Source organism: Crotalus tigris, unplaced genomic scaffold, assembly GCF_016545835.1.
Source record: "Crotalus tigris isolate CLP2741 ecotype Arizona unplaced genomic scaffold, ASM1654583v1 scf7180000024430.1745191, whole genome shotgun sequence".
NCBI classification, from domain to species: Eukaryota; Metazoa; Chordata; class Lepidosauria; order Squamata; family Viperidae; genus Crotalus; species Crotalus tigris.
Genome location: NW_024100597.1, coordinates 705,033 through 729,415, shown reverse-complemented (window position 1 = coordinate 729,415; position 24,383 = coordinate 705,033). Strand labels below are relative to the sequence as shown.

At 36.8% G+C, this 24,383-nt stretch overlaps 1 protein-coding gene across 1 annotated transcript; it reads left to right on the top strand.

The window, feature by feature from the left end:
• Positions 1 to 7,984: 7,984 nt before the first annotated feature.
• SLC33A1 (solute carrier family 33 member 1) lies at positions 7,985 to 24,271 on the top strand. Its single transcript, XM_039330665.1, has 6 exons — positions 7,985 to 9,189; positions 15,970 to 16,160; positions 17,514 to 17,698; positions 18,593 to 18,710; positions 19,329 to 19,544; positions 22,034 to 24,271. Exons 1-6 carry the CDS (start codon positions 8,418 to 8,420, stop codon positions 22,199 to 22,201), a joined length of 1,650 nt encoding a protein of 549 aa, XP_039186599.1. The 5' UTR covers positions 7,985 to 8,417; the 3' UTR covers positions 22,202 to 24,271.
• The last annotated feature ends 112 nt before the right edge of the window (positions 24,272 to 24,383 follow it).

The following is a 24,383-nucleotide window of genomic DNA, read 5'->3' as shown; positions in this document are numbered from 1 at the left end:
AAACATGCTGGCTTCTTTCCAGACTTGGTTAAGATTGTTTTTACTCCATGGAATACAATCCAGTTGAGAATCAGTTATCAATCATTAACAGTCCTAAGACCCAAACTGGCATAATTTTCATTATATAATGCCCTCTAGATAGGGACTAAAATAAATGAATACATGGGCGTTGTTTTAACACAAAATCAAGAATTTTAAATACTACAATATTAAAGCTATCCTTAGATTTAACTGCTAATCCTTAACTCTCTGATAAATTGAAAGATAAAAAGGACAACTATAAAAAGTGGAAAGATAAAATGAGGAAAGCTAAGGCTCAAAATGAACTAAGGCTCACGACCAAAGTCAAAAATAACAAAAAAAGCTTCTTTCAACATGTAAAAAACAAGAAAAAAGTTCAGGAAATGATTGGTCCATTAGTGGGGGAAAGTGGCAAGAAGGTGACAAGCAACAGGGAGAAAGCAGAACTATTTAACTCGTTTTTTGCATCTGTCTTTACACAAAGAGAAAAAACAGTCCAACCTATCAAAAGCTACCATAAAAAACAGATTAGAAACACAAGTTAAGATAGACAAGAAAATGGTAAGTGAGCACCTGTCCAGCCTAGATGAGTTCAAATCACCAGGACCAGACAGATTACACCTCAAGGTTCTCAAGGAACTGGCAGATGTGATCTCAGGAGCACTGGGGAACCATCAGAGGACTGGAAAAGAGCTGCTGTAGTTCCCATCTTCAAAAAAGGGAAAAAAAATGAATCCAGGAAACTACAGACCTATCAGCTTGACCTCAATACCTGGGAAGATTCTGGAAAAGATAATCAAAAAATGAATCAGCCAACACCTAGAGGCAAACAAAGTCATTACTACAAGCCAACATGATCATGCCAGACAAATCTTATTGCATTCTTTTACCAAGTCATTTGATAAAGTAGATCACAACCTACTACTTGATAAGATAGAAAAATGTGGGGTAGACAGAATCACCACCAGATGGATCCGTAGCTGGCTGACCGGCCGTACTCAGCATGTGGTCCTCAATGGAACTGCATTTACATGGAGGGAAGTGTGTAGTGGGTGCCCCAGGGCTCTGTTCTGGGCCCAGTGCTCTTCAACATCTTCATCAACGATTTGGACGAAGGGATAGATGGGGAACTCATCAAATTTGCAGACGACACCAAGCTGGCAGGAATAGCCAACACTCCAGAAGACAGGCTTAAGATACAAAAGGATCTGGACAGACTTGAACATTGGGCACTAACTAACAAAATGAAATTCAATGGTGAAAAAAGCAAGGTTCTACATTTAGGCAAGAAAAACCAAATGCACAAGTACAGCATAGGTGGCACCATGCTCAATAGTAGTAACTGTGAGAGGGACCTCGGAGTCCTAGTAGACAATCACCTAAATATGAGCCAGCAGTGTGCTGCAGCTGCCAAAAAGGCCAACACAGTGCTAGGCTGCATTAACAGAGGGATAGAATCAAGATCACGTGAAGTATTAATACCACTCTACAATGCCTTGGTAAGGCCACACTTGGAATACTGCATCCAGTTTTGGTCACCACGATGTAAAAAAGATGTTGAGACTCTAGAAAGAGTACAGAGAAGAGCAACAAAGATGATTAGGGGACTGGAGGCTAAAACATATAAGGAATGGTTGCTAGAATTGGGTATGTGTAGTTTAACGAAGAGAAGGACAAGGGGGGACATGATAGCAGTATTCCAATATGTCAGGGGCTGCCATAAAGAAGAGGGAATCAAGCTATTTTCCAAAGCACCTGAAGGCGGGACAAGAAGCAACGGGTGGAAACTAATCAAGAAGAGAAGCAACCTGGAACTAAGGAGAAACTTCCTGACAGTGAGAACAATTAATCAGTGGAATAGCCTGCCTCCAGAAGCAGTAAATGCTCCAACACTGGAAGTTTTTAAGAAGAGACTGGACAGCCATTTGTCCAAAATGGTGTAGGGTTTCCTGCCTGAGCAGGGGGTTGGACTAGATGACCTCCAAAGTCCCATCCAACTTTACTACTACTATTATTATTATTAAGTGACAAAATTAGTGGATCAGAGGAATGCTGTGGATATAATTTACTTGGACTTCAGTAAGGCATTTGATAAAGTAGATCACAACCTACTACTCGATAAGATAGAAAAATGTGGGTTAGACAGCATCACCACCAGATGGATCCGTAGCTGGCTGACCGGCCGTACTCAGCATGTGGTCCTCAATGGAACTGCATTTACATGGAGGGAAGTGTGTAGTGGGGTGCCCCAGGGCTCTGTTCTGGGCCCAGTGCTCTTCAACATCTTCATCAACGATTTGGAGGAGGGGATAGATGGGGAACTCATCAAATTTGCAGACGACACCAAGCTGGCAGGAATAGCCAACACTCCAGAAGATAAGCTTAAGATACAGGAGGATCTGGACAGACTTGAACACTGGGCGCTATCTAACAAAATGAAATTCAATGGTGAAAAAAGTAAGGTTCTACATTTAGGCAAGAAAAACCAAATGTACAGGCATAGTATAGGTGGTACCTTGCTCAACAGTAGTAACTGTGAGAGGGATCTTGGAGTCCTAGTGGACAATCACTTAAATATGAGCCAGCAGTGTGCTGCAGCTGCCAAAAAACCAACACAGTGCTAGGCTGCATTAACAGAGGGATAGAATCAAGATCATGTGAAGTATTAATACCATTTTACAATGCCTTGTTAAGGCCACACTTGGAATACTGCATCCAGTTTTGGTCACCATGATGTAAAAAAGATGTTGAGACTCTAGAAATAGTACAGAGAAGAGCAACAAAGATGATTAGGGGACTGGAGGCTAAAACAAGGAACGGTTGCTGGAATTGGGTATGTCTGGTTTAATGAAGAGAAGGACGAGGGGGATGTGATAGCAGTGTTCCATTATCTCAGGGGCTGCCACAAAAAAGAGGGAGTCAAGCTATTTTCCAAAGCACCTGAAGGCAGGACAAGAAGCAACAGATGGAAACTAATCAAGAAGAGAAGCAACCTAGAACTAAGGACAAAATTCCTGACAGAACAATTAACAAGTGGGACAACCTGCCTCCAGAAGCAATGAATGCTCCAACACTGGAAGTTTTTAAGAAGAGACTGGACAGCCATTTGTCTGAAATGGTATAGGGTTTCCTGCCTGAGCAGGGGGTTGGACTGGATGACCTCCAAGGTCCCTTCCAACATTATTATTATTATTATTATTGTTACTACTACTACTACTACTACTACTACTACTACTACTACTACTACTACTACTACTACACTCAGCCATATGGAAAGCTAATTCATAACTAATAACTTCTTGAGTAAATGCTTTAATCCTGTGGCAATTTTCTCTGTCATTGGCTTGAATAAAACTTCAGTAATCTGGAAACTTCAGAAGTTCTTTGGTAGCTTGAAGGAGTTAGATGTTCCATAGGCATGTTTTCCAAACCACAACAATGCTAAAAGGATGAACAGTGCAATGTGACATCACAACATACATTCTATTCTTCAGTAATAGCACTGTAAGTTGTGGAGTTTTTTGCTGGTTTCCTTACACCCCACAGTCCCTGTGGATGTCCACATGTATTTGAGCTGTAATAGAAGCACTCCCTGCATCTTTTCACAATTCTTAACTGACTGTTTCTATATCTCACCTATGTCCTATGTGAATCCAGTCTCTTTTGACATTGCTGTGGAGATTTTGCTCATGGGAAATTGATACATATTATGTCTCTGTTATTTCCAGATACCCCTGGTGACAAATATTGATTTTATGTTACATAAATTGCTATTGTGTGCTCTGAAAAGGATGACTTCAGAATATTGAGTAAAATAAACAATCACATAAGAATGCCTTTTTTTAAAAAAAATCTATGCCTCCTTGAGATCATAGATTTATTTTAAGGTTATGCAGAATTTGTATAGAACATCAAATAACAAAACATAATTGAAACTATAATATCCAAAGGAAAAGTGTAATTGCCTTCTAACATGGAGAAAATCTATCAGGACTTAATTATACTTGCAATCTCACTACAGTGATCATGATTGAATAATATTTGGCTATTTCCTTTAGGTTGATTGGTTGATTGACAAGAATGTATTTTCTTCTATAGATCTGCTACAATGCCATGCTGGAGGTGGCTGTTGGATTGATGGCAGACTCCCACTTCCCCTCTCCTTGCAGTCTGCTCTCCACCCATGCATCTTTTTTCATATTGATATATTCTCATTGTGTTCTTTTTCATTGTTTCTTTTATTTCTATGAGCTGTGGTGGTGCACTGGTTGAATGCAGTACTGCAGGCTACTTCTGCTGACTGCCGGCTGCCAGCGGTTCGAGTCTCACTGGCTCAAGGTTGACTCAGCCTTCCATCCTTCCGAAGTCGGTAAAATGAGAACCCAGATTGTTGGGGGCAATATGCTGACTCCGTAAACCGCTTAGAGAGGGCTGTAAAGCACTGTGAAGCGGTATATAAGTCTAAGTGTTATTGCTATTGTTCTTTTATTTTACTTCTGTTGTTTAAACTTCTTTCATTTTCTTCCTTTTTAATATTGTAAACTCCGTAGAGAACCCCCATGTCAAGATAGGCGGCAAATAAATTTAACAAATAAATTTATCAAGAGATGTCATATTAATTCACAGCTCAGCAGAAATTGTGAAGCTAATTCAGGGACATCCTTCTAGGTTGTCATGATATAGTTAAACTCATTTTACGTACCATATGTATGTGTGCCTTTGACTTCTGGTGACTGCTTGACTTAGTCTGGGGAATTTTCTTGGCAAGATTTTCAGAAGTGGTTTGCCATTACCCATTTTAAGGTATTTGATCTATGCATCCTCAAATGCATGGATCCAAGAGAAACTATTATATGATATCTGAGGCAGAAATAACTGCCTCTTCGCTTCTCTAGCATAAAACAACTACGTATTAAATAACTAGTATTTGATTGCCTAGTTATGATACAGAAAACCAGCTACCTCATACAGGAACTTCACTCTGCCTAATTACAGCACTGACCCCCAATTTCTTATACTCATAATATTGCTCCATTTAATACATGTAAATATTGTATCTTTAGAATATAAGCACCCTGGTATATATACCTTAGAATGGCAATTACATGTTTGACAAAACAGGGTTTTTTGAGTATATTTTTAAGTTTTCACTGTTATGATTGTAATAATCTGTTCAGTATCCCCCTCGTTGTGTATCCATGTTTTTATGTAGCTAACTATATAATATTTTCATTTAGAAGATGGTCTTTTTGTTAGTGCTTGTGATCAAGGATTATTGGAAATATTTTTTTAACTCACTGTTTTTCAAACTTGGTTTAATATGTGTGAATGTCAACTATCAGAATTGCCCAACAGCATGAAAAACAACAAAATCGATATCAAGATGTGAAACATTATGTTTTTAGAAAACTACAATTTTGTCTTCCAAATTAGGGTTGTAATTCTCTCTGAGTCTCACAGCACTCAACAAGACTTACCCCTAGTTAAGTGGATAGATATAAATTTGTTCTGACAGTTATTTAGCAATTGGCACTGGAGAATTCACTAGTCACAAAATTAATGTCTGATCTTTTTCTTTTATATTAATATATTCTGGAAACAAAAGCCATGCAAGTTAGCAAATGCAGCACTGTTTACTGAGAATCCAATTTTCATACCTAACATACAATATGTAAATTATGTACAGTGGCTTGTCTCATAGCTTAATTCATCACTATATTGTTTCACTTCAGAAATTATATTTAATTTATATTAGAGCGGCCTTCTCCAAGAGTAAAGTTCTTGAATAATTTAACTTAGAAGGAAGTCCTAATCCAACCCCCTGATATGGCTCTTATTTAAAGATTTAAATTAAATGATTAATCTGTTATCTGAGCTTTATCTTTCTTTACATAATAAACATACTAGCTTCATATAAATGCTAAGTCAAAGTGTGTTGTGTTGTATTAACCGAGAAAACATGTATAACAGAGGTAAGTCTCTTACATTCAAAGATAAATTCTATTTATTCTGACAGTGCTTAACTCTTGGGAAAATGCAAAATATATTGCGTTTTCCTTCAAATAAGGCATGACATATTTACCAGTAGTTAGCAATCATGCTATACTTAATTAACTCTGATTTTCTAACCTAGTGTAAAGCAACTTAGGAACTTTAATATACAATATGTATATTTCAACTCCTAGAATTTCCTAGCTGGATACTACACTGAAGCATGATAGTCTACTTTGTAGTTCAACAAATTATCCAAATACAAACTGTCTCTAAGCAATTCTAAACAGGATTGGTGAAGAAAGTGGGAATCAAGACTATAAAAACAACCTCAAAACAAGTGGTGAATGTAGTTCAGTTGATTAAATGCAACAGTCTAATGACTTTATTATGATTCTGGAGAAAGGCACAAGAGCTTATGCTCACCTGAGAATAAGCCCTAGTGGAATGACTCATAGGACTTACTTCTAACATATATAAAGAAAGCTTTTTTTGATCCAGTGTCCTCAAGCACTTCTGCCTGCAATCCCTATCATCCATAGATAAGGGCTACTGCTGGATGAAGGGTATTTCAGTTCAGCACCTCCTGAGGGTAGCAAATTTGCTATGGCTGCTTTAACAAAACAAAATTAAGCTGGTGGGTTGCAATATCATCCCAGAAACAAACCTTGTAAGAAATCACTTCATTTGTAAAGATTATAGGGATATAATCATCAGAATTCAAACATTACTGATCACTGAAGTGTGGCTTGCTCCAGAAAGTACTCAAAGCTATAATTGTGTTGTCTTTAAAGCCCCGTAAGACTTTAATGCATTGTGAAAAACATCAAAACAGACGTTCAAGGGTTCAAAGGGTTGTGTTACAGAGGATTTCAGAGCTTTGCCTTTGAGTGAAGTGGCTATGTTCCAATGACATATTTATCCACAATTACTTTGGCCAATATTAACTCAAGTTTTCTGAATTCACACTGCAAATTGGACCAAAAAAATCAACCACCCAGTCTGGGTTTACAACACACTTTGGACCAACATTTCTTAAACATTTTTTTTCTCTGGAGCCCTTTCTGCTTTTAAAAATTAAGGAGGACTCCAAAAGAGATTTTGCTGTATTGGCTACAATTAGTGATATTTACTGTATTAGAAATTTAAACTGATCATTCATTGCCACAGTTGGCAATGAATGGCACCTCATAGACAAAAATCTACAGAATAAGAGAGTTGGAAGGGGCCTTGGAGATTTTGTAGACCAACACTCTGTTTAAGCAGGAAGTCCTATATCATGTCAGACAAATGTTTGTCCAATCTCTGCTTAAATACCTCCTGTGTTGGAGCACCCACAACTTTTGGAGCTAAGTTGTTCCATTGATTAATTGTTCTGTCAGGAAAATTACTTAGTTCTAGGTTAGTTGTCTCCTTGATTAGTTTCCATCCATTGCTTCTTCCTCTGTTTTCAGATGCTTCGGAGAATAAGCTGACCCCCTCTTCTTTGATAGGTTACCACAAAGGTATGTTAGGTATCTAACATAGCTGTGTAGGCCACCACGTCTTTCCTGTTCTCGTTACCACATGTAATAGGATGGACCAGTGTTCCTCAACCACAGCAGCTTTACGACAGACTTCAACTCCCAGAATTCCCCAGCCAACATGAAACCCACATATTTTAAAGCTGCTGAGGTTGAGAAATGCTGACGTAGAAGATACATAAAGGCTGCTCTAATACCTCGCCCTGTCTTCAGGGACGTCTTCTTCGCGTTGGATTCATTGCCCGTAACTTTAACGGGAACCGGAAGCGTTATTGAATACATCGCCCTCTTTAACCGGCAAGCGTCGCTACCATTCATTATTTTTCGCTTTCCTCTCCCGGACCTTTCGCTGATAGGGCAGTTCTTTCGTGACGAAATCCTCCCTCGGCCAATGGAGTAAGACCACGGCGGTGCGGAGCTTTTGTTGCTTTGGCGGCCCCTTCGGCATTGGCTTATGTTTCCAGGTAGGACACTTTTATGGGTCGGACTCAGCCAGGCTGGGAAAAGGATTGGCGAATGATTTGGAAATCGGTGGAGGGGAACGAAGTTTTGTGCCGGGGACGGCGGAGGAACAGAGTCCCCCATATCCCGGCCGGGATTTTCGCAGGTCACCGAAAGGAGGTTCATCGCGTCCCAATGCCGAAGGGAGAGAGAGGCATTTCATTCGTCTTCCTTTCCTTTTCATCGTGAGGGAACCTGCCCACTCGGCCGGCGGAACTAAAGAGAGAACGAACTCTTTCTCCCCGCCTCAGGGCATCTGCCGGGGTTGACCTGGGAGCCTCTCGCGATCTGCGACCAGACTAGGGAAAATAGTCTTCGGTGGGGAGGACCACCGGTCTCCTCGGCTTCTGAAGAAAAGCAGCGCTGGATTACGTCTGTGACATGTCCCCAGCCATTTCCTCGAAGGATAATAGCCGGCATCGCCGGCCAGGCAACTATCGGAATGTTCTGGATGTGATGCAGAATAAGCCTGGTCCTCTAGATTTCTATGAAGATGGCCCTGTGGACACAGTCGGGAAAGATGACAGGGAGGCTCTGCTTCAGGAGCCACACATCCGGCCTGTGGAGTCTCCCCAAGACTATAGAGCAGAGTTTGGCAATATCTTGCTCCTTCTCTTCCTGTATGTGCTGCAAGGGATTCCTCTGGGGCTTGCTGGCAGCATCCCCCTCATTTTGCAAAGCAAGAATGTCAGCTACAAAGACCAGGCTTTCTTTAGTTTTGTTTTCTGGCCTTTCAGTCTGAAGTTGCTTTGGGCTCCCTTAGTGGATGCTGTGTACTTCAGAAACTTTGGTCGCCGAAAGTCTTGGCTTGTGCCTACTCAGTACATTTTAGGTCTTTTTATGATGTACTTGTCTGTGCGGGTGGATTCTCTGCTTGGAGAGGTCAATGGCCAAAGCCCAGATGTGGTGGCCCTTACTGTGACCTTCTTCCTCTTTGAATTCCTAGCAGCCACTCAGGACATAGCTGTAGATGGCTGGGCATTAACTATGTTATCACGAGAAAATGTGGGCTATGCATCCACTTGTAATTCTGTGGGTCAGACAGCTGGCTACTTCTTGGGAAATGTCTTGTTCTTGGCTCTTGAATCACCTTCCTTCTGCAACAAGTATCTACGCTTTCAGCCTCAAGCCAAAGGAATTGTTACACTTTCAGGTAAATGTTGGATACAGAGTATTATGGTTTTTAAGGCTTCTGTGCCCATTTCTAATTAGAAAATTTCACATATAAGTATGATAGGTTCATTTCCAAGCCTGTCATTTATTTATTGAACAATTTATATTGCTGCCCATCTCATGACAATATCTACGAGAGTTGTCTGTTTAGCACAAGATCTTTTTTATAGAATGACTTGAAGAACTACAATATAATAATTAGTTTTCAGTGTTTCCATATCTATCCAGCTTTGAAAATACAAAGTTAGTGTGACATCTAACACATGCTTCTGTATTAGCATATTTACTAAGAATGTTATTTTATAAAAGATCTGGCATGTGGCACTTCATGCCAGATGGTATTTCTGTATTTGAATATCTAGAGTATTCTGATTAGTTATATCATAGCTGAAATGTTTTTACTCATTTATGAAGCTGCATCAAGCTAGTTTATCCGTGTCCAAATTTACCAATTATATTAGTGAAAAAGGCAAAACTTCCCATACATATGGCCTAGAAAAAGAAACCAAATAATATATGTTACGTTTATCCTATAGGTAAACGTCCCCAAATTTTAGAGCTTAGAATATTCTTCAGGAAAGAAGCATTATTTTCTTAAAACTAGTTGGTTCCAGTTTTTCCTGATCAATATAATTGATATAATGGATGACTAAGGTTTTTATCCAATCAGAATATATTAGTTCTCCAAATTAACATTCTAGATTCTAGAACATAGAAGGATGTCTTTTCATCTTTTTGAAGTTGATAGCTGGATTGGAAAGTTTTGTTCCTTCCCCCATATGAGAGCTAGTGTGCATAGAATTATTATTCATAAAATTAAGACAGTTCTGTTTAACTGATTTAACCCCACAAATGCAGACTCATACAGTTCAACACTCAAGGTAAGCTAGACTATGCTTTAGATTTTTTGAGTGGGATATTAGAAATCCAAGCATGTAGTTAGCACAAAACTTTACTACTAATTAATTTGATTAAATAATTATTAATAATTCTTATTGATAAATGAGCAACCAGAGAGAGAAAAAAATTGGTTGAACAAATCAGGGGAGGCACTTTTATGGTTTGTTGTTCATCAGAGCAATATGAAATTGGAGAGAATTGCTCTCATCACTTGCAGGTGATATGCCATATTTATTTTCCTTTCTGAAGATGACAAATTACATCTTACAAGTGTGGGTTGATTGGCCTCTTGGAAATGAAAGTAAAAAAGACAAAGGCAAAACCTGCCCACTTACCAGGCATGGTAGGGAATTTTTGAATTGTACATAGGAACAAACTGGCAAGGCAAGGGTCTCAAGAAACTTCCCAGAAAATACAGGCATGCCAAGTGACGGGAAAGGAGATAGATGAATGTGACACAAAAGCTCATGCCTCTTGGGTACAGCTTTTGTGCTTGTATGGTTGTTAGAACACTTTCCATGGCTTTCCTGTGGATTTCTGGACTCTTGGAGGAATGGCAGCTGCTACAAGCCTCAAAGATTGAGTAAGAAGACACTTCAGATTCTACAAACGAAAGGATTCCTGTCTTTGTCCTAAAGGAATGGAAGTAAGGGGAGGTGGATATTGGAAACTTCCTGCTGAGAGAGATTGAAGTAGCAATCCGTCAACTGGGTAGTCTTTGAAGACAAGTATGCCTTTCTGGGACACATTTGGAGTGTGATGGAAAGATGTTGAAGACTCTGATACTTTTAGTAAGAAATATTTCTTTCTGTCATCCATGTGGAAACAAACGGTGAGACCCAGCACTGAAGATATGGTAAGGTATTATGAAATATTGGACAGGAGGATGAAGGAGTTGGGGCACAGGTGATTTTTTTCTTCTTCTTTCCATTGGAGGACATGCTCTAAGAAGAGAGAGAAGACTACTGGAAGTAAACAACAAACTATCCAGATGATGCTAATAGAAATGGTTTGCTTTCTTAAATAATGGGATCCTTTTCCAAGATGAGGGATTCCTGGCAAGAGAAAATTGAAAGTAAAGGTATTTGAAAGGAGTCTTGAAAACTTGATATTGAGGAGCAATGTTTAGAATGTGTAACCATCCAATAATGAGCACATAGATGTAGGAAGATCAGGTTACATTTCTATACAGAATATGGGAAACAAGAAAAGCTAGAAATGTTAATGCCGGAATGTAATATAATTTAGTATTAATGAAATTGAATTCATGGTATTCAAAGATTTAGTGGTATAAATTATGTCAAAGAAAAAGGCTACACTAATGTATGTGTGTATAACATCATGAAGGAAGTGGATATTATATTGAGATTCAGATAATTGAGCATGGAAAAATTGAAAAAAAAGGAGCCAGCTTTTCTATAGTGTATGAATAAATGAATGAATGAAATCTGATCCTCATCAATAGGGAAGAACTGATTGGAAAAGTAAAAGCAATAGAATTTTGGAAGTATGTAACCATGCAATTTACCTGTAATGTTATGGTAAGAAAAATTGGACCATAATCATACATGTTAGAGTTCAAGATAGCCAATTTCAGCAAGATTACAGAAGTAATAGATGGATTTCCATGGGCATTAATTGCCAGGTCCAAGGAAGTACACATGGGTTGTGTCCAAGTTCAAAATAAGATACTGGAAGTATAATAGAGCACTCAGTTTCAGCAAGGGGAAAAAAGGGGGGGCAACTTAGGAAACTTGTGGGTAACATAAATAACTTTTGAGTTAAGATATATAAGAAAGGAAAGATGGATGAATCACCAAGGAGCGTATCAACAAGGAACTACATCTATGCAAAGAAAGTTAGGAAATATAAAATACAAAATGAGATTTAGGTTTTCAAGAAAATCTACAAGGAACAAAATGAGCTTGTTTGAATCTGTCATAAGTAAAAGAAGAAAGGGATGGGTCCCATTGTTAGGATGAGTAATAGGGAGAGGTTAGAACTTCTTGACTTTTCTTTGGTCATCATGCCAAAAAGAAAATATGTTCAGATTGACTTCAGCAGAACAATTAATTTTTAAAAAGTGGTAACTCAAAATAAGAAAAAAATATAGTTAAAAGCTGGCTACCAAGAATATTTCAGTTCAAGACCAGACTGATTATATCCCTCAAATATTTATAGATGTCATCACAGAGTTTTTTCATGGTTAGTTGGTATAATGAAGAAGGGTAAGCATTGTTTTTGTCTTTAAAAGAAAGGATCCAGCTAACTGATGTGACAGTTTATGAGGAACTAGGATGAAGCATTACATTTATCTGAGAAGAGGCCACACAGTCTGAATGGGAACGATTTGGGAAGAAAGCATTTCAAATATTTTTCCTTTAAGTAGACTACTACAGCTGAGAGTGGGAATTTTTAACAATTTTTAAGATTCTGTATCTAGCATTCATGATACCATCCTGAAATCCATGTTATTTTTGCTTGTCTTGTTTTTTTAGCTGTTTTTTACAACTTCGAACTGATGCTGATACTGAGCAAAATTAAAACAGATTGCTAGTCTGTGAGCATTTAGAAAATAATGCATTACTTCAAAGGAGTCAGCCTGGGTCAGTCATGAATAAATCATTGCCAAACTAATCCAGTCCTTTTGATAGAGGGATCAGTGATTTGATCATGGAAATGCAGTGCATTATTAGGTTAGAATTTTTACAATTAGCCATTTAATTAAATGATCTGTCACAATACAGTATTTAGTGGTATACAACACGTTTGATAGTTGTACAAAATGTGCACTATAAAACATTGTTATAGAAGTAATTATATAAATACAGGATTACATAAACCTGTATGGGTACTTCTGCCAAAGCACCGTACTAGATTTGTATATTTTCTTAACCCTATCAAATCTATCTACTTTTGATGTATCTGCATCAATTTATATACTTCTGCATTATAGTAACTGTACAGCTGGTGTATATGCTAAGTTACAGCAAACAAACAAGCCCATTGTAACCTCAAAAGAGTGAAACTTAAATCTCTTACTTTGTAAGGAAAGAAAATAATATCAAATATCTAAGAAAATCCAGACAAAGATAGTGTTGTAATACAGGTAGATCCAGTTACTCGCGGGGGGTTACATTTCAGCATTCAACTGTAGATAATGAAACTGCTGACACTGGAATGTTAGGTATAAGAGCCCTAGAAAATGATTGAAAAATCAACCAAAATTCACCATAAATGCAAGTAAAAAGCAGAAATAAGGATGGTGTATTTTGGTCACTTCAGATTTTTTGCTCTCATATACTATTTTATTTTGACTATAGAATAAGGCAGGGATAAACAAAAAGGAATGAATAACTAGCATTTATGAGTATTTTAAATACTCTATTTAAAAAAAATAATGACTACTGTAGAATCAAAAGAATGAAGACTAAAAGAATAGTGTTTCTTCTACTGGTGAAATGAGCAGCACTGTCTCCAAAAAAGGATCAAATAAGGAAGCATGGCACATTCTTCCTCTTTTTCCTCCTCAAAACTATGGGAAGTGTTGTATTGCATTGTGAAGTTGCCCAGTGACATAGTAGCCATACCTGTATTTGCAAAGAAGCAGATAATGGTGCTTTATAGAGTCAGAGTGCAAGATTGGTGATCCACTCAATTTCATCTCCTATTGATGGAATTGATTCAGTAGATGAAGAGCTGACTGCTCAAGCATTTTTACATTGGATTTCATCTGTGGGATATCATTATTGCAAAAGGTGTCTTAATCTCAGTGCTGTTCATGGTGCTCTCTCCTTCAGAAGTTACTGACTGATGGAGAATGCTAATTTTTCAGTGGGATCCAGCATTGTGCTGAAAGTGCAACAATCGTAGGATGATCTTAGTCAAAGAGTTAGTATTGTATGACAAGAAAGAAAGGTTCTCCAGGTTTAAATATGGGAATTGAGTGTGGGTTAACTGAGCCGAGGTGGCGCAGCAGTTAGAGTGCAGTACTGCAGGCCACTTTAGCTGACTGTGTTCAGCAGGTCAGCGGTTCAAATCTCACCGGCTCAAGGTTGACTCAGCCTTCCATCCTTCCGAGGTAGGTAAAATGAGGACCCAGATTGTTGGGGGCAATGTAAATATATATATACATTGCTTACTGGTGTACACCGCTTAGAGAGTGCTTGCACTTAAAGCGGTATATAAGTCTCATAAATAAATAAATTGCAGAGTCTCGGGAGGATCAAGCATATTGTCAAGTACCAGGAAAGTTCTAAAGGCCTGAATCCTGAAAGCCAATTGACCCACTAAGAAAAGCTCTGTGATCACATATGCTATTCTATTGGAAGACTTTTTTTTTTTTTTTTAGGGCACATGGAGTTTGTTCTGTACAAACTTCCAAGAACCAGCTGATCTTCAGCACTGAAGAATTCTAGCCTCCAGCTTCAATTTCAATCAGACTTAACATCTATGGTTCAGCAAGGCAACCTTCTGTGCCAGCTTGATACTGTTGTGGTTGTAATGGTTGAATTTGTGAAACCCACCTCTCCAAGCTTGGAAATCACGCTCAGTGCTTTCTATCCCAAATTATAGAGAGAGTTTTTTTCATGGATTAATGGTTCACTCAATAACCCGTTTGGGGGGGGGGGCTCGGTCCTTTATCCACATGCTGAGATCCTTTTCCATCTGTTCCAGGGGGAGATCCCATTGATATTCTACCACCTTGAGATTCCATACTCACAAGGATACTAATTTCATTTTTCCTTATGGAACATACAATGAAATTATTGATGTTAAATTCCCATGCAATAGATAGTACAATGTCCAACCAGCTAACATGTCTAGCAGCTTTACCTTCTCACTTAAGGAGTAGCCCCTTGCGCCAATATTTGTTACTTTTTTCAGCAGAGGAATCTGAAGTTTTCTCTTGATCTTGCTGATTCATTATTCTTAAGAATACAGAAGATCATTAGGGATGCTAGGAAGATGTTGGCTGAGCTTGTACTGTGAACTTGCTCATTTTCACTGTGGCATAAATAACATGCAGAAAGAAAAAAATATGGCAAAAAATTGTAGAGTGCTAGGATCATTGGAGATATGAGTAGTTCTGGACATATGCACAATGAAAGACAGCCCAAAAACAGACAAATAAAGTCAATAAGTAGCATCCAACCTTCATCATTCCAAGCATAAGCTAAAATAATAACTTTTCACCCACTTTTAATGCTACAAATAAAAAAACCCTCTTCTCTCCATAGCCTAACTTTTATTTTTAACTATCTATAAATCACAATCTTTTCAGTTCTGGTTCAGCAAAAAGTTCATTAGAAGTTGTCAATTTATCCTATTGGTATATTAGATCAAGTATAAGTAGATTATTTTTTTTACTTGGTGTCTTTGAATCAGCTTTGACTCCTGGTGACTGCCTGAAATTTTCTGGGCAAAATTTTAGAAATGGTTTGTCATTGTTGCTTCCTAGGTCTAAAAGAGAGTAACTGGCCCAAGATTACCAGCTGGCATTGTGCAGGACTAGAATTTAGTCTTTCAGTTTCTAATCTAGTCTCTTAAACAGCACATTACATTGGCTCTCATCTAAGTGAATTATACCATTGAATAAAAAAGTTTTGTTAGATGCAGGGAATTTCTGTAAAACACATGTCCATATTTGGGTGATATATTAATTATTTTATATGGCTCAAGTCTAGTCATAGTATCTGTGAAATTTAGTATTCTATGCTTAAAATATAATGGCTTGCCCCTGTCTGGTTTCTTTAGATAGGTTCCACTATAGTTTCATAAGACTCAAAGAATCTGTAGGAAAGGCTGGCATAAAAGGTCATTAATGAAAAATTTGGATTATGAATGAATATCGTTTCAGATTTCCTCTTTTTCTGGGGTGCTGTTTTTTTAATAACTACTACATTGGTTGCGCTTTTGAAAAAGGAAAACACGACAATAACACCATCAAAAGAAGAGACAAAAGGAATCATGGATACATACAAGCTGCTTTTCTCAATAATCAGAATGCCAGCTGTCCTTACGTTTTGTGCCCTGATCTTAACAGCAAAAGTGAGTAAATAATTTGTACAGTAGTTTCCAGTTGGGAATTTGAGCCATTTTTGCAAAGGGTTATTTATCTATAGATTTATGTATCAGTCTTATTAAATCACTATGAATCAGATGACAACACGAAAGTTATACAGGGAGTTTTTGATTTATGAAGGCATTTGGAACTGGAATTTCTGTCACAAAATGATGCATTTATAGAGTGCTAGGACATCACTTAGCGATGGCAATTCCTTTAGTTGTAGTTGCTGTTATTTAACTCAGTTTTGTGATCATTAGGTGAGGCAACTTCCTGCTGGCTTCCCACGAGCAAAACCAGTGGGGAAGCTGGCAGGAAGTTGAAAGTCCTAGGCTGGCAGGCAGGATAGAGGCTTATGCTGGGTGGGATAAGGAGTGCAAGGAAAGTACAGTGAAGTTTAGGGAGGGTGCGTAAGAGTGTGAGGGATTGCATTAGAGATGCGACAAAACTTGGGGAACATGCACAAAGATTGGGAAGGACGTGTGAGAGGTGCATTGACAGAGCTCATAAAGGATCAGGAAGAATAAGGAAATGTGTGAGAGGCACAGTGAAGGTTGGGGATGGTGCACGAAGGTCAGAGATGGTGCACAAAGCATGGGTGAGGGATATTTACCCCAGCGACTTACAACCTTTCCTGGTAGCTTCCCCATTAACTCTATGCGAAAGCCAGCAGGGAAGGTTGCAAATGGTGATCACATGATCATAGGGTGTTGCAACCACTTGTAAGTGCAAACCAGTTGCTAAATGCCCAGATCACAATCACATGACAATGGAGGTGCTAGGACCACCATTCCCTTCAGGGCCATTGTTACTTCAGTCACTGATCAAATGGTCAAGTATGATAACCCTAATGCTGTGCCAGGAATGTTCTAGTGCCGGGGTCATGATTGCTGTGGGGAAGCACTAATTTTGATAATCCGAAGTGGTACTTATTTTTTTTTTTAAAGATTTGTAATTATTATTTTGCATAGCAAGGCATATCTGCTTGGTTTTTCTATGTTGCTGAATAGTTTTTAAAAGCACATTTTATGAAAATCCATAGATTTTGACGGGAAAAACAAAGTGATTTAAAAATCATAACGTCCGAGTACATTTCTTGTTGCATAACAGTAAACAGGATGTATAAGATTTTTTTTGGTCCAAATCAATATTTTTAATAAATTTCACATTATTGATTTGAAGCAGGGTACAAGTTTCATTTAAATCAAAAGTGGTTTACCTCACTATCCGGCTACTGAAAAAGCAAGACCAAGTTATAAAATTAGTTATCAAGACAAATTTGAGAAAAGCTTAAAATTAATAATCTTAGAGAAAATTAACAAGCATTTATGTTGCAGGTTGGTTTCTCAGCAGCAGATGCTGTAACAGGTCTCAAACTGGTAGAAGAAGGGGTGCCTAAGGAACATTTAGCTCTGCTTGCTGTTCCAATGGTTCCATTGCAAATCATACTGCCTCTGATCATCAGCAAATATACAGCAGGGCCAAAGCCCTTGAATACATTTTATAAAGCCATGCCTTTCAGGTAAAATGTTTAGATTGTTACATTTTCTGCTAAATATTTCACTGTCTCTTTATATGGAATTATATTTTTATATCTATTAAAAGTAGTTAAATGTACATCTCAAGAACCGGCAAATCTAGGACAGCAGGTTTCTTTGTGTCTGAGGCTTTATATTCTTTAAGCACGTATCATTTCCCTCCATCCTTTTACTGACCAAATAAAAAACGTTGTCTTCACACATTGTAGCAAATCTCAACTGTACATAATTCTATCGTATCTGGGGATAAGGATCATCCACAACTCAATTGGTTCTATGCTGGCTGGGGAATATTGGGAGTTGAAGTTCACACATCTTAAAGTTGCAAAGTTGAAAAACACTGAACTAACCAAATCAAAAGAGGTCTCATCTTTTTTTTTTGGTTTTTTGTTTTTGTATAGAACGAGAATCCCTCCAGTTTATTCTTCTCTAAACAAATCAGACTTAGACAAATCATAGCTTTTAACTTTATCTTGCTCTTTCTTTAATAAGTCTTAGTGCACGCATAACACTAGTCAAACTATAAATAGAATAGAACAGAACAGAACTGGAAGGTGAATGAAGCTGTCAAAGGAAGATATGTAAGGAGGATAGTTTCCTGTTAAAACATACATCAGCTTTATGTGATTTGTAGAATGAAATTTTATTTAAGAAATGCTTTATTTGATATCAGCCAAGTGCTTCTGTGTTTTCGCGCTTCTCAATTCACATATGTTAAATAGCACGCTAGAAGCTGACCCTTTTGTTAATGAATTAAAGTTACCTCTCACTCATAACTTTGATTTAAAACTTGTGAATATCAGATAGTCATATGGCTTCTGTATATCTCAGGAATAGTTACATTATCAATTAAAAATATTCTTGTCTTTTTGTTGTAGGCTACTATTTGGATTAGAATTTGCTCTCCTGGTTTGGTGGACTCCCAGAGTAAAGTATGAAGGAGGATTTCCAATCTATTACTACATTATATTATTGCTGAGTTATGCCTTACATCAGGTAAGGCTGCGTACCTGGATGGAGTTATTAGTTCAGTTTAAGTATGATTGCTTCAAGAAGTGCTGGATCTTTAATGAATGGATTATTGAAAGCAGTAGCATCTCTGTTTAGGCTCACATAAAAATCTGAAAAATGCTGGGTTGCTTAAAGAAATAACAGTTGTAGTCTTTAATAAATGCTGCAGTTGTGGAGATTCAAAACGTTTTTCAGAAGCACTTTTGAAATGTGTACAAATTCATCCATATATACAGATGTATATGTATGTATGTTTATGTACAGTATATGTGTGTGTATACACAGACATGTGAACACACAGTGCAATTTCATTTCAATTGATTAATTGGGTGGAGATGTATGCATTAATTGTTGTGACTCATAGCAATTTTTGTCATATAATTAAATATTTCATTATGCAAGGACCAATCCTGGTTGAGCTTATTAACAACCAGAAGCTTGCAAGGTTTTTTAATATAGTGAGATAAGAATGAGATGTATTGGGATTTCTTATATGTGCTCTCAGGAGCAAAAAAAAAAAAGGTTCTTACCCCAGTTCTAGAAGAAAGAGCAGGATGTTTTGAATAAAAATCAAGTCATGCCTTGGTGCTTATTATTTTCCAGGTTACTGTATACAGCATATATGTTGCTATAATGTCTTTCAATGCCAAAGTTAGTGACCCACTCATTGGAGGAACGTACATGACACTACTTAACACAGTATCCAATCTGGGAGGAAACTGGCCAGCCACAGTAGCTCTGTGGCTTGTGGACCCACTTACAGTGAAGCAATGTGTTGGAATTCAAGGTCACAGCTGTGGGACTTCAGCTGCTACAGAAGTAAGTTTGGTGCAAGACAGATTCCCCATCTTAATGTTAGTATGGTGATACTAAATTTCCACACTGATTTTATAAATTTAAAATGGATTATCAGGCACTTTAGAAACTTTTTAATATATTATTAGTACTTTTGCTTTGTCTTACTAGATCCTATGTTTCATTGGTCCACCTAAAATGTTTTTGCTCCACTAAGCATTCAGTTGCAACATAATGATCAAAATTGTAGGATTTTACCATATTCTCTTGAAAGAAGTATTAAGTCTTTAGCTGCAATCCACATTTTTTATTGTTAACTGTGAACATAATAGCTGCATTTGGACAATCACAAATTGACCTGACTACTTGGGATTACACACAACCCTTGTGAACACTATGTAATTTACATCAGGCATTGCATCAGAATGGTATTGACAAATTGGACACCTTGCATTGATCGTAATTTCCTGTTTACTCCAAACTAGAAAATTGTGATTAAAGATTCCAGAAGCTAACATATCAAGCCAAGTTGGGCTGATATCCAAGCTTCTTCAGAAGCCATGAATAATATTTTTACATGTTAGAAAAAAATAACCTGAAAAAGATCTGTTTGTGTGGTTGCTAAAAGTGAACACTTACCGTATTTTCCGGTGTATAAGACGACTTTCTAAAGCATGCAAATCGTCTCCGAAGTCGGGGGTCTTATACGCCGAGTCGTCTTATACGCCGGAAAATACGGTAGTTTCCGGCGTATAAGACGACTTTCTAAGCATGCAAATCGTCTCCAAAGTCAGGGGTTGTCTTATACGCCGGAAAATATGGTAAGTTGATGGCACATTATCAAAAAACAATATAAAAGTATCATTTATAGATGACTTTGGTGTGCCTGACTGAAACATTCATCCATTCAGTCATTCAATTTTATAGTTGCCCATCTCTGTCAATAACTCTAGGCAGCTTATAATGCATATATTACAATTAAAACACTAAAAGCATTTTAAGACAATAAAAAAACAGTAATTTATGTGGAGAACAAAATCATAGAACTAAATGCAGGTAATCCTTGACTTACAACAGTTCATTTAGTGACCGTTCCAAGTTACAACAGCACTCAAAAAAGGGACTTATGACTTTTTTTCAGACTTACGACCATTACAGCATCTCTATAGTCACATGATCAAAATTCAGACACTTGGCAACTGACGGTTGCAGTGTCCTGGAGGATGTGATGACCTTTTATGAACTTTCAGGCAAACAAAGTCAACGGAGAAGCCAGATTCACTTAATAACCATGTTACTAATTTAACAAATGCAGTGATTCATTTAACAAATGTGGCAAGAAAGGTCATAAAATGGATTCAATTGTTGTAATTCAAGGACTACCGGTAGGCAGTCCTGAGCTTACAACAGGTCATTTAACAACTGTTCGAAATTATGATGGTCTTGGAAAGAGTTCTTTTCACAGCCTGAAAAGCATAAGAAGAGACTGAACAATCATCTGTCAGAGATGGTATAGGTTCTCCTGTTTTGAGCAGGGGGCTGGGCTAGAAGACCTCCAGGGTCCCTTCCAGCTTCTATTCTATTCTATTCTATTCTATTCTACTCTACTTCTGGCCATTGTAAAATGTCATGCTCCCCCCCCAATTACTTGACTGCATTTCAGGCCCTTAAAAATGAGCATTTTTGACTAGTTACACCATCCTACGGTCATGTGACAGATTTGCTGTATTTTTGGCTGGTTTCTGCCATCTCCCCTCCCAATTTGGAGAATGGTTTCACTTAACAACTGTGTGACTGCTTAACAACGGCATGATTCAGACTTACAATTGCATGATTTGCTTAGTGACTGTTTCAAAAACGGTAAAAGGAGTCCAGTCATGTGGGTACCTGGACCAAATTAGGACCAAAATTCAAGTCCCAATAGTGATTGTAAGTCAAGCACTACCTCTAATGAGTTAATTTTATTGAACTGTTTTGTAATTATAATATTGTTTTGTTTAGGCCAAGGATCCTCAACCTTGGCAACTTTTAGACTTGTGGACTTCAACTCCCAGAATTCCTCAGCCAGCAAAGAATTCTGGGAGTTGAAGTCCACAAGTCTTTAAGTTGCCAAGGTTGAGGACCCCTGGTTTAGGCCCTGAAGACAAAACTCCTGTTCAGCAAAAAAAAAAAAAAAATCCAAATTAAAACATCCCTAGCTATTCTCACATTTAAGTAAATCTCCACTTTTGTAGTGTTCCTTTCTTCTCCATATAATAGGTAAAACTATATTCTTACAAAGATTTTTGAAATTAGGCCAAAGATTGTGGGTTGTCAACAAATATTCTCAGCAGCTTACTCTATTTTTTAATATTGTACACACTTTTTAAATCATGCACATTAAAGAAATGGAAGGCCAGTTACGCATTCAGAAAAAAGTTTTAATGTGTTACATACGTCAAAAGCAATTTGTTTATCTACACCTGATATACTTATCACTTGTTCCCTATCTCTTCTGTTTTTCTGTATTACAGCTTTGCTCAAAGGAAGGTGGATCTTGTGTTATTACTTTGGATGGTTATTATGTGGAATCCATAATATGCGTAGTATTGGGATTTGTTTGGTGGCTGTTTCTTGGGCCCAAATTGAAAAGGCTGCAGAATGAGCAACCAACGTCATGGAAATGCAGAAGAATCAGTTAATGAAAATGAAATATCACAAAAGACTAGCTAAAATTGCTGTAGCTTTGTCATATAACAAATATACTGTATAAGAGAACAAGTATCCATCTAAAAATGGTCAGTTTATACATGCCAAATGACTTTACAAAAGCTAAAGTCAATTTAAGTACTGTATGGATCAGTTATAAAGTTTGCCCTTCTTATTCAAAATTACCCTTAAAGGTTTTTTTTATTACTTCATAAAAACATTTAAAATCTGTTACTATTCTGCTAAATTACAGTTGTTGCCTTCCTTTCTTTTATGTCCTTAAAGTTACCTTTGAAGAAAAAAGCTGTCTTTAAAGGACCTTAACAATAATTTTGATTTATAATAAACATTGAATCTACATGGTTAAAATGTTTTAGAAAGAAAAAAATGTTATATATATATATATGTATATGTTTTATAATGCTTTCCAAATAGGTCAAAACAATGAGGATAACAGATTCTGTCTGTTTTTTTGTTTTGCCTTGCTCCTATAAAATTTAAAGATTTATAAAAAAAAATAATATATCTATAGTAGTGAGAATATGCTTTTTTTTTTCTTTTAAAGTTCAGATTTGGTTTCCTATGCTTTATTTGCTAATAGAAATAGTTTCATCATTACGGTACTAATAGTTTACAGCATAAGTAGCCCCAAGCCACAGAGGCATTATTAATTGGTACTGAAGTTTTTCAAAATGTTTAAGACCAGATATAAAATTGATGACAACAGTTTGTACATGAAAAACCAAAGTTATGGTTTATGAAGAATGGAACATACTTTTTTTCTTTTTTCTTTCTTTCATTCTTTCTTTCTTTCTTTTCTTTTCTTTTCTTTTCTTTTCTTTTCTTTCTTTTCTTTTTTCTTTTTGCGTGTGGGACCCAAATAGGACTAAGCAGACTATTTAGTGCCTTCTGGAAATAAGTTGTGTAAGATGGCAACCAAATATCTGTATTGTTAACTTTTAGAACATAAGTGTCATTGTCATAAAATATACCCATTTCTGCTGATATCAGGAATCTAAGTAAATGTTTCAATGAACATTAAAGGAATTTTTTTTTTTTTTTTAGAATCTAATGATGTACAGCATAATGTATATCATATGGAAATGGGCTCTGTATAGCATTTGATGTATTGTATACATCTTTCATATGAACATTTATTCAAAAATTAAAACGGTGTCATACTTTTTGACACTGGGATGAAATACTGAAACACTCATATCAGGGATATGTCTCAGTTTCACTGGTTATTTCAATAAGTCAGTTCTTTCTGAAATTGACATTTTTGATTCCATGTGAATCTTTCTGATTTACACTGTTTTGATGCTCTTTTCAGAGTGTGAATAAAATTTAAACCTCTAATATTTATGTTTGAAAATGTCTTTTTTTAAAAACACATATAGATGTGTGTTCCAATGAAATGAATAGGAACTACTTCCAAGAAAATAAAAATAGGGTTAGTTTTTAAATACATTTTAACCTTATCAACAGGGGGAAGATAAACTTTTGTGTTTGGTTGACACTTCTCTTAGAATATGTGATAGAAATTCTGGCATGCTGCTTCTGAGATACTGATAACATATTATTTAAATAATATAATATAGATCAGATGAACCATCCAATTTGGTAACTTGAATGAAAACTCCATAGTGCTTTCAATAAAGAGATATCATTTTCATTAATATTTTACAGAAACCTGATTTGGATTTTCTTAAATTTGATTTATCCTTACTGCATAGAATAGCACAAACACAGTAACCATAATTAATGATTTTAATGCTAGAATAAGAAGGCCAGGGATAGGTGGCTGCAGAGGAGACAAGAGGAAAGGAAAAATATTTAAAAGAATTCTTCCCAGGATGTCCTTCTTCCAGATAAGAGTTCTGTTAAAATATTAGTTGTTTCTAGGCCTTTTCAGCAGAGGGCAGGGATTTCTTCTAGAAAAAGCTATGTAACAAGAAGAGTATCCACAATAAATGATGAAAGAGACTTTTAATGTTTTCCTATTCTGTATTACTGTTAATACAAGGTGCCAAAATAAATAAAGCTTATCAATTTAAACAAAACTCTGGCAATGTAAAATAAATTATGTAAATTGAAAAAAACTCAGAATGAATAGAAAAATTAAAAAGTTTTCTAAGTATATATTTGGAATATCACCTGAATTATAAAAGATGA

Excerpts from the sequence above, each read along its gene's own strand:
- SLC33A1 (XM_039330665.1), top strand. The coding sequence starts at position 8,418 with ATGTCCCCAGCCATTTCCTCGAAGGATAATAGCCGGCATCGCCGGCCA. Across the intron at positions 17,699-18,592 it reads TATAAAGCCATGCCTTTCAG|GCTACTATTTGGATTAGAAT; the intron begins GTAAAATGTTTA and ends TTTTTGTTGTAG. Across the intron at positions 19,545-22,033 it reads GGACTTCAGCTGCTACAGAA|CTTTGCTCAAAGGAAGGTGG; the intron begins GTAAGTTTGGTG and ends TCTGTATTACAG.